Raw genomic sequence first — 11,241 nt, 5'->3', positions numbered from 1 at the left:
CCCCCGGAAAGTAGAATTAGCTTCAGACTGACACTGGAAAAGCACAGACCACACAGAGGAGCATGCTTGTGTGAGAGATGAAGGCCTTTGGTATGCTTCCATGGGTAACTGAGAACTGATTTTGTTTCTAAAGTAGTGTTGTCTGGCAAACAAATAGATCATATTGCAAGACAGAAAAAGATTCCAAGAGAAGACACTTAAGTCACTTACATGTTAGTATCCATTATACTGCAATACAAGCAGATGGAATCAGAATTTTGGGAAATTAATTTTAAAATAATCCAAGTGATGTTCAGCTAGGAACAAATTATACTTTTGTTTCTATCTCTCTCCATGTATTTTTATAAACTACATATTAGAAAGCTAAAGTTTGTAAATTTAAAAAAATTGGTATGATTTATTAGAAATTCAGACTTCAGGCCTTTTTTTTTTTTTTGCTTTAATACTTTGAAATCCTAGAGAAATAACATTTTGCCAACCTTTATATTTTTTCCAGTCAGTAATTCCAATTTAACTCAGAAGTAAACTGTGAAAAACACCCTGCTTGTCCTCTAAAATTTAATTCTCTTGTTCAATTCAATTAAGAATTCTCCTACCCTGGAAACACCAGGGAAAATCAGAATTCCTGAAACAGAGAAATGAAGTGTAGCCTTCAATAGCAAGGATCATAGAATCTATAAACACTGGAAAGGATCACTAAAGCAATCTATTTCAACCATCAACCCATCATCAAGAAGTTGAGAACTCAGGTCCAAGCTCTACGTTAGGGATCTACTTCCTCTTTTTATTCTAATGAATCACAGAAGAGTAGTTTCTGTCACAGATACATGAGAAGGGAATCTCTCAGGCCACAGTATTGCTTTTCCTCATTGAACAATGATTATTAGGAAAAGCAATAAGAAATGAGCATAAGAAAAAATGAAAGGCGATCATATAACAAAAGATAGAAGGGAAGAAGGAGGAAATATTTAGGCACTGCATTAGCCATAAGGATTCTGGTGTTGACATCCAATCTGGACTACTGTTTTGGGCAGGTTGCAGAGAATGCAAATTTTGTAGACCTATTGTAAAAGGTTTGAAGCACTGGTTGTTTTTGAGGTAATAACATCTTCTCAAGGTGAGACATCCCTTTTAATTCTTCCTCTGGAAAATGGGAATACGTAGCTGCTTCAGTGCAGTGTCTTGTCTTAAATGTCTGTATCTCACTGTAAGAAAGTGTTTCTCAACAGGAAAAGTGTTAATGCAGTCATGGAGAGCCCTCAAGTTCCCTTGAGAGAACTACAGTAGCAGAAAAGAAAGCAGGGAAAATGGAGTATTTAATTTAAAAGGAAGGGTAAATGGCCACTGGAAGGATCATATGAAGAAAAGCTACCAATCTGCCAGAGAGGTACAGCTTGTTTGTTCTGTTTTGTTCTTTTAAGAAGAGTTCTGAGCAGGAAGAAAAGCTGCACCTTAGCCAATGCGACTCATGATTTTGCACCACATGGGATTATTTATCTTACTTCATCGTTGTAAGAACATCTGTGGATTGGAATAAAACAAAACTAAAAGATCTCCTGCAACACCAGCGTAATTAGGGAAAAAACCAGAAGGGACACTTCCTAAGGTGAGCTGGAACCAGTGAGCCAAAGAGCAATCCCTTCTATTTTTAGCAGGACCAATACATTGCCCTCGCCTACAAGATGGGAATGCATACTCCTTTACATCAGCTTTCCTTTAAGAAGTAAATAAAAACTTAAACCCTAATGGAATCCAGCTACATCAAAAACAAATGGGAATATTATGGACATGCTTGAATCTCACTCTGACGGTACATCTAACCTCTCCCATTGACTGCTCTGCTTCTGCCACACTTTTTTGTGCGCCATTACTGGAATTCATTATTTATTAAGTACTCCAAATCTAAAAGAACGTGAAACATGCCTCTAGGAAATGTGAAGAATTTAGATTCACGCTCGTTTCACCATTTTGCTTGGCTAGTATGTCTGCAGTCAGGGAAAGGTTTCACAGGCCATTTGCAGCAAATGGCATTTTGGCCATCAGACCATGACAATTAGTCTATTGTCATCAGAAAGCTTTGTGATGGAAAATTCATAGGAGCTACGTTAATTGATGAATCACTAGATAAGATTTATTGAGTATGGGTTCCTTTTTGTGTTTGTGACAGGACTTCAGCAAGAGGCAGTTTTAGCACAAGAGGAGCTCAGTGAAACAGAACCACCTGGTATAGGTACTTCAGGAGCTGCTCAGGGTTTTCTCTGCAGTTGTCCATGGGGTGTCCAGCTCCCAGTTTCTGCTCATCCTTAGCTACTACACCATTTGCTTTCTCAGGAAGGAGAGCAAGGATATGAGTAAAGATAAGTGGCTTTAATAGGAGATGCAAGAAAACACACAGCCAATCTTTGAAATCTGCTGCACAGAGAGAAATTCCCAGTGTAGTTCTATCCAAATTCATTTTCTGAATTTCATTCATAAACTCTTAACATTTAGCAAAAACTTACTGAAAATTAGAAAAATTTCAAAGCTATTCATTAAAATGAGGGTTTTTTTCCATGTCAATTTCTGATTTTTACTGCATTTTACAGGCAAACCAGTATCTCAATCTTTGATTTGCTGTGAAACAGCATCTCTGTTAAAATTTACAGGTTTTTTATTATTTAGCAGCTGGTTTGGATATTAATTGTTTAGCTCTTCCAGCTATACTTGTAGCGTGAAAAAAAAATACAGAAGCTTGAGGTAAAGGAGGGGGAAAAAAAAATAATCAACAAGCCACAAAAAATACAGCGTGATTTTTAGATGACATGTATTATAAAACAATTTTCTTTCAGTTACAGGAATGGACTGCCATTATTCTGTCTGGGGAGTTTTGGCCTTTCTAAGTTTGGCTCTCATTTTTTCATTGATACTGAATATTTCACACTATATGAAAAAGAAACAAGAAGGTAAGCAAGACTGTCTCTGTAAGGAATGGAATTTAAGAGCTTAAAAATACCTGCAGAGAATGCTACTGATTTTGACAGGTGTCAAACCAACAAACTACTTCTCTGAATCTTACAGTTATCTTTCGACTAGAATGATTCCAGTTGTGAGGATGAAACTGTTCAATTATTTAGGAGAGTCAGATAACATTACAGGATGATCACTAGCTGCCTAATCCGCTACTAAAAGCAGCTACTCAAATTCATCCTCTGAAGATAAACCAACAGCATGTGTATATGGTGAAGAATTTATTTCTGGCTAATGTTTTATTTTTAAAAGTGTATTTTTAAGATGAATAACTCCCCTTTTGTAGAACAGTTTTTGATGCAACTGATTTAACGTATGTACTTTAATTTAAAAGTGATTTTGAGTAGCTGAAGTAATACAAAATACATTTAAGAAAATTGTATCCTCTTCAAATTCCTAAAAGCTTATTTGAATTTCAGATATAAAAATTCTGTACTCACTTTATTTGGAACAAAAAATTGCTTTTCATCATGGGATTCTAGTGCTTAATCCAATGTGTCAATAATAATAGTAATGTGTTTAGTCTATGGAACTAATTTGTTTTATTTATGTTAGAGGATGACTACAGTCATGCTCTGTTTTTGTTAAAATTAACTAAGATTTTTCACATAACTGCCTAAGGCAGTACTACCAATCAGCTGTACAATTCTCACCATTCCCATTCAGGAAAAGTGACTTTACACTGGGAAATCTGCTCCTTATGCTGCATGCATATGGATGGGAAGGCAAACACAGGTAGATTGAACCACTTGAAACATATTCACATGCATAGATAATTTAGGTAAGCAGGAGGCTTACACCTATAAGCAGAATTCACGATGAATAGCTGGCGGGCTATTAAAAGAGAGCCTGGAGTGTTCTGGGAGAGGGAGGAGGGCATTGCCTTTTTGTTTTTTGTCTTTTAGTGTTACTAGGCAGACATTTGTGTGATGAAAAATCACAGCCATTTACAAAACTAACCTTGAGCAAGGTTGCAGTCAGATTGGCTGATGCTACAGTATTCATGCTATCAGAGTTTTACCATGGCAGATTCTGGAGTTCTGGAGAACAAGATAGAAAGTCATGCATTCCTGAGTTATTAATCAAGCTCTAGCAATAAATCTTTCTGCCTCAGTTTCTTCATCTGCAGATCTCTTTCTTTCAGAGACAGGAGCAACTCTGAACTGCCAGTAAAACAAACGAACCTTTCATTTTCTAATATAAACACATGATGTGCCTCCTTAGGCAGAGGGGGAAAAAAAAAGAAGAGTTAGAAGCAGAAAGAGGAGGGAACAAGAAATTAATCCCATGTGTTACAGTACACTTCTGGGAGAAGGGACTGTATTTGATGCTTAACAAAATACAGATTGAAGACCTTCTTGTAAACTAACACAGAGTCTGTAGCATAGCACAGAAACATAACACAAGCTTTTAAAATTATTATTCAAAAGTAATTGAGTGAAATGGGACAACTGAAAGTGCTTAGATGCCACAGCTTTCAATTTCACTCTCTACAGTGAAGACAAAAGCATGTCAATTAAGACAATTATCTGAATTGTTCTTAAGGAGCACATTTCATTAACTTTTCACTTTTTAATTTTTTTTTTCCAGCTAAAACGTATAAAGACAATGAAGACGACACTGAAAGGTAAGCTGTATAAGTAATCCTTCTCTGAGAAGAGTAAAATAAGCAATAAATGGTGATAGATGTCTTTGAATTTTCTTCTGTGCCACCCCTCCACCCCTTACGTGGCCTGCCTGGAGATACTGGAGAACAGAATGATTGTTTAAAAAAAAAAAAAAAAAAAGAAAAGAAAAGAAAAGAAAAAGGCAGGGGAAAAATTTTCATGCAAGAGATGCCCTCCAGACATTTCATGAAGAATAAAAAACAGCATGCTGATATGGTAACCTTCAATACCGAAGGAAGCATGATATATTGTGTTAAGGCACTATTTACTACTTGGAATCAATGAATCCATAGTAAAGAGAACACTCAGAAAACAATGAGGAATTATGATCTGTTATTTCATTCTTGTGGAACAATAATTTGTATTTGCATTTCTTTTACACATTGCATTCCAAAGCAATAAAGCAGTTTGCATTGATTCCAGATGCTGGACAGCTCCCCATCTGTCACCAAGTTGGTTGAATTTACTCCATATTAAAGTTACTGTGGAAAACAGAGATGGAAGGAATTTCATCTCAACTCAAATATATCAGGCCCTTGAATCAAAACCACAAAAGCTGCTGCCCTCTCTCCAAAATCAATCCTCATTAACATACTCCCTGGAAACTGGAAGTCCCTCTGCTTTTGTTTGTTATTGCCTGCTCAGCTGAGAAATACCACTGAAATAAAGTAGCATATTTCATTACTTTATCCTTGACAAGGCACAGGATAGGGATGCAGCAGGATCAGACAGTGAACCTCTCAACAATACTCATTTTTACAAACATGTTTGAAAACATTTTCAAACAACACCAGGTTGCAAAACACAGAATGCCATTAAAAACTCAAAGTGAAACTTTGCTTTGATCTTGTTTAGGTGCATCAACATAAGAATTTCAGTTCAATTTCAATTCAGTTTTAGTTTAGAATATGGGAGAAGAAAGGACACTTCCTTCTGTGAAGTTGGTGTTACCATCTCCTTGGTTTTTAGGTCACATACAGTCTTCTGCTATGTGTGTGTAAAATGGTAAGGTAAAAGTAGAATAGTGGGGTCCTAAATAAAGTTTATGAAACAATTTAAAATTATCTTTCTATGCCTTTTCTAGCTATAATGACTGCTACAGAGGAGATGACCCAGTTTATGGCAATCTCAGTCAAGATATTTTAGGTAAGTTTCATTTTAAGAACACTTGTCTCTTCAGTGTCTATAAGAAATGCAGAATTAAAAGCAGACTGGCCAACACATTCTGTGTTTCTCAGCAGCCTTGAGAATCTTTCCCTTTAAAAAAAAATGCTTTACTCATACCTACTTATTGCCTACATCGAATTACATACTGCACTATTTGTAAGATGAGGTCATGTATAGAATTTGACTTTTTTTTTTTTTTTTTTTAAACTACCCAAACAGTACTGTTCAGTCAAATACTTTGAAACCAACAGCTTTACTATATGTAAAGCTGCACCCATTTAAATAACACACTTAGCACACACACTTCCAAGCAATCTAAGACACAAATTGCCTTCTGTCCAAAGTCGTTGCCCCCAGACAAGCTAGCAAATAGTAGCACATACCTGCTCTCAGTGCTGTCCATTCACAAATGAAAGATGTTAACAGAAATGCTGAAGCACAGCCCACGGTGGCTGGAGGGTGGGCAGACTGCTTCACTGGGCCAAAGTGAAGAATCATCATCCATACCGTATTAGAGACAATAAAATCATAACTGCAGCTGGATATTGACCGGTGGATGGTATAACACTCAAAGCCTACTAGTGTTTGCATGGCTCTGAAGCTGAAAAGTTGTTTGTACTGACAAATAGATAGGTGTGTCAAGTTACTCTTAATCAAAGATGTTCCAACAGCTCCAAATAACGTCCAGTTAGGGAATGAGAAACTTCCCATCCACCCACATGGACAGAATATTTTTCGCTTCAGAGTGTTTGCGTCAGAATGTCTTAGCTGATTGCCTCTCTATAAGCAGAGGAAGACAGAAGCAATATCTGTGTCACTACCAAACAAGTGAAACTTCTAACGTAGTAAACTGGGGGGGTGAGGAGGTACTTCTGTAACAGAGGATTTGTTAATTGGATCTTTTAATTCTGAGTAGTGTGTCTTAGTAACAGAAATACTTTTCTGCTTTGGTACATTACAGAGGAATGTTGTTACGAGCAGATGAAGTCCCAGCCTCAAAGGCCAGTTAATGAACCACAACAGGTATCTTCACTTTTAATTTTGGATTTCTGAATCACAGTGATGTGGCCTGTCACAGAGTTCTTGCATTTATTCCATGACAATAAGTATCAAAAATATTCCTGCTGCACATCACAAAAATTACCATACTTCAGTGTCTCAGTTTATCAGAGAATTTAAGCACATTTGAATTTTTGTTCAATCTGGGTCATTAGTAAGGGAGGAGAAAGATTACAAACAGATCATTTCCATCCATGTGGCATGATAATGCTCAGTCACAAGCATGCAAATCAGGCTCAGTTAGACATGCATCACATGATAATCACAAATTTGACTGATTCTCTCCTGCCCAGTATGAAAATCTATATTCCTTAACTTGTTAAAGACAACCAATTTTCTATTGATTTGTATTTTGTTGTTACTTGAAATCTAAAAGCATACAAGTTTCAATTGAAATCTGTCTATAATTGAAGCATTCCCAAAATCAGTTTTGGAATTGCTTTCTAGGTATTTCATAAAGAATCATTCCCAGTCTCTCCCTTTTTATTTAAAGATTTGTTTTCATAAACTTCACAGAAAATTCCAGTGCCAATAGCGCTCAACAATTTGGTTTGAAAAACACAGAGAAGCAGTGGAAACAAAACATGTATTTTACACTAGAAATCAGATAACATATGCAGAAAAGTCACCCGTTACTACTTTTTTTCTGCACAAAGTCTATGAAAAGTATTGTTGCTAATAATGGGATTCCAATAAATCAATTTGAGTGAAGAAAAACAGATCAAGCAATGCCCTGCATCTCAAAGAACCTGGAACGATTACATAAACTGCTCTTATTTCCCACAGAGAATCTTTGAAATGTTACCTGGAAGAGGGCTTCCTCTCTGCCACAATTTTAAGGGTATGAGCCTTACACAATTGTAAGGATATAACATAACTTAATTAGCATTAAGTTACATTAGTCTGTTTTCTGTGCTATTGTAACTTAATCATTTGTACTTCTAATAATGTAATTTATAGCTAGTTCGGGTAAACCTCAGCCTCTACTATGATTACCACGTAGACATGTTCAAAACATTAGACATAATTTTAAAGCAGACACAACTACTGAATGTTAATTATAAAGTAAACTTCCTTGCAGGTGGAATCAGTTGATCAGATGTGTTATGCCTCACTTGATCACAGCACCAAGGGAAAACGCAGAAAACCAAGGAGGAAGAAAGACCCTCCATTAGAGGATGAAGAAGAAAGATCATCTAAATCCACCATTACAGCTTCCAAAGCTTGCATTTACCTTAACAGTGAGCAACTGGCTGCTGAAAATACAGCAAACATAGAAGCCATTCATGACGATCCCATAAGATTAATGGGTTTGATTCATAGGACAAATGGAGAGAACATTTGAAGTGGCTTCATGAACCAAGTATGAAATCAAAGTGAGATCTGCTTTATTAATTCTGGAGGAAGAGTGAATGATTAGAGACAGTACCCTGCCAAACTTAAATTACAAACAGTGGTGTGAAGCAGCTAAGTAAAACATTCCAAATCATCTTCAAAACACATGTATGGATTAAGCAAAAAATAGCTGTAGGCTCATGCTGCCCTTTTAAAGGGACTTTCCTTCTGAATACATTGCGAAAGGGAGCTGTGAACACAGAGATACCAGCTTCTACATGGTAAAGTAAAAATTAATACTTTGTTTAAAAATAACCATCAAACTTCATACAGTCCTAGAAGATCCACTAAGTTGCCTGTAGAACTCTCACAGAGTATGACTACTCTTCTACATAGGTTTTAACAGTGCTTTTGAAAAGAAATGGCGTTTCACATATGCACACTTAAAGGTTCAGATGCTTTCCCAATTAAAAATAGGTCCGCATTCAAGATTGTGTATTTTCCCATGGTGAACAGTCTACAGCATGGGTGTCCAACCTTTCAGCTTGCCTGGGCTGCACTAAGTGAAAAGAAACTGTCTTGGGCCAATGTTTTGGTTGCTGCTGAATGATGGGGTGCGCTAAGGACCAGCTTGGACTGCTTGGCTGGGAAGAGCCACTGCCATGATGGGATGGGGTGAGGAGTGAGGCTAATTACTAGTGGTCTTGGGCTTCATGCAGCCTGTTATATATCCTCACTTGCCTTTTATGAGTAATATCAGCGTACATCTCCAATCTTCACTCCTCTACTAACGTAACACTTTTTTTGTATAACAGGACTTTTTTTGTACTCAAGAATCAGTAAGGATACTGGCAAATGATTTCTAACCATCAGCCTTTGCCAGAGAATTTTTCTAATTTTCTATTTTATATTTAAATTCCTAGTGCCTTTGTCAATAAACTTCTTCACAAAAGTAGAAAGAACTACTTATTTCCCCACGTAATTTACATTCTATGTGCACATTCATCTTTACACTTTCAACTCATCAGAAGGTAAGCTTTTATAGAGTGGGGATTTATTTTTACGTGGCACATTCTGGGAGTCAGTAAGTAGCAGAAGGAAACAGTAACACATGTTGATGTGCTATGCCTACTCTCTAGGTTTTGGACAGTTCTGTCTTTAAAAACAAAACAAAAAACAAACAAAAAAAAACCCTAACAGCAAGTAAATAAATACACCCATGCAGAGCATGGTGCCAAGGAGCTTGAAATGCTAAAGGGCATTCAGAGTGCCAGTGTCTAAGGTTCTGAAGGAGACAATAGCTCTAAACCAGTTACAAGAACCAAACCACCTACAGTACAAAGAGCTAGTCCATAGATGCAACATATCTTTGAAGGGGACAAAAAAAAAAAAAAAAAGTTAAAGAAATCTGGTCCATGTTTATTTTAGTTAACAAACCTCTTTGAACAAGCTATGTCTTAACTCCTCTTCTAGACCAAAAGGAAAAAGCAAACCCCTGCAGACCACGCTGCTCAGTAGTACTATGAGCTGTCTTGAGCTGAAATCAAATCAATACACATAGGTCAATCCAAAATAATGCCTCCTATTTATTTCCATGGAAACTACAACAGACACAAAGAGCACAACAATGCTACTTGATAGAGCAAATTCCCAGCTACAAAAGTTTTTTGGTATAGCAACCACCATCAGCCATGTATTTTCACCAGCAACAAACAAGAGCCTCCATGTTGCCCTCACAAAAATCTGCATTAGTGGAGCTGATCAACTGCTGCTGTCACCACTGCTGAAACACACCACCCACAGTCTCATTGTGTTCACACCCGCTGTTTGGTTCCAGAAACATTCAGTAAGAGTTGATGAAAGTCAACGGGAGCAATGTTTTTCACATGGAGGAATTCAATTACACACCTTTACTTCATATGCACATCCATGTCACATGCCATTTTGTCATATGGCCCCTCTGCTGCCACCTGCCGTGTGACAACAAAATATAAGAGAATATTGGCAGGATACCTGTACTGCCACCAACATCTGCCTCTAACATAATAAAATAGGAAGTACTACTTTCAGAGCTACCCTCATAATTATAACAAAATAAGAAAAGGAGACGTTAGGTATAGTCTCAGTAACAGAACCTGTATTTATAGCGTTATATATATTTTGAAGCAGAGGGAAGCAATGTAAAACTTTCTCGCAGAAAGCTTAGCACTTAAAAGCATGTTGGAGAAGCATATTATACGGTGGCAGAAGTAGAAGACTTTGAAGGGAAGAACAGAGACAAAAGCAGAGTATTAAGTAGCACCACTGAATTTTCACAGGTCTATGCCAGACATCCTCCAGCAATCGCAACAGACTCTTGGTGATATCATACTTTCTAGAATACAGATAAATTGGATGTTGGTGGATCAAACTCCAAAATAATTACGTAACTCCTATTTGCCACTGCTGACACACACAAAAAATAATGGTACTGGGATAAGCTTATCTTCCAACACCTAAAGTTTTTCAAGAACTACATTATGATTCCAAGTAATTTCCATAGATGAATGAACTATTTCTGTTCTTTAAATAAATTTGCTTTCACACCTGGATAAACTTGTATTCTGTTGCTGTTCAAAAGACATACCCAGATACATCCAAAAAGCTAATTACAGTTTACATTTAGAACAGATAACATGGAATTTCATACTCTCTAAGTACTTTCTCAAGAAATAAAGGGAAATAATTACCTTAACAAATCCAAGAAGAATGCAGTTCATAAAGTATGTTTCCTAATGTTCATCTATACTCAGAGCCAGAATAAAAGTGACCTACTAAAACATTTCTAAAAGACAATCTTAAATTGTTGAAGAAAACATAACACTGGAATGATGTAAGATACATTGCGTGCGCATGCACATTGCGGAAATCACCCACTGAAGACTGTCTTTATATGCTAGTGTAGGCCTTACTGAAGCTGTTTCCTTATTCCATTCAACAGCACTTAAAATCACCAAAGTCTTGATTA

The 11,241-nt window shown here is 36.8% G+C and overlaps 1 protein-coding gene across 2 annotated transcripts in view; it reads left to right on the top strand.

Moving 5' to 3' along the window:
* The window catches only part of LOC122177883 (T-cell receptor-associated transmembrane adapter 1), a 12,096-nt gene extending 2,471 nt beyond the window's left edge, over positions 1-9,625 (top strand). The window contains exons 1-6 of one of the 2 annotated variants that reach the window (XM_042867680.1): positions 1,521-1,606; positions 2,829-2,942; positions 4,597-4,633; positions 5,758-5,819; positions 6,802-6,863; positions 7,981-9,625. In XM_042867680.1, coding sequence (XP_042723614.1) covers positions 2,837-2,942; positions 4,597-4,633; positions 5,758-5,819; positions 6,802-6,863; positions 7,981-8,244 — 531 coding nt within the window. In that variant the 5' untranslated portion in view covers positions 1,521-1,606; positions 2,829-2,836 and the 3' untranslated portion in view covers positions 8,245-9,625. Of the gene's footprint in view, positions 1-1,520; positions 1,607-2,828; positions 2,943-4,596; positions 4,634-5,757; positions 5,820-6,801; positions 6,864-7,980 lie in introns of those variants that run through there. The other variant, XM_042867679.1, reaches the window with a different exon arrangement.
* Positions 9,626-11,241: the final 1,616 nt, after the last annotated feature.

The sequence above is a fragment of the Lagopus leucura genome, unplaced genomic scaffold, assembly GCF_019238085.1.
Source record: "Lagopus leucura isolate 7727_CA_CO unplaced genomic scaffold, USGS_WTPT01 Super-Scaffold_100001, whole genome shotgun sequence".
Taxonomy (NCBI): domain Eukaryota; kingdom Metazoa; phylum Chordata; class Aves; order Galliformes; family Phasianidae; genus Lagopus; species Lagopus leucura.
This window is presented reverse-complemented; position numbering and strand designations above follow the sequence as displayed.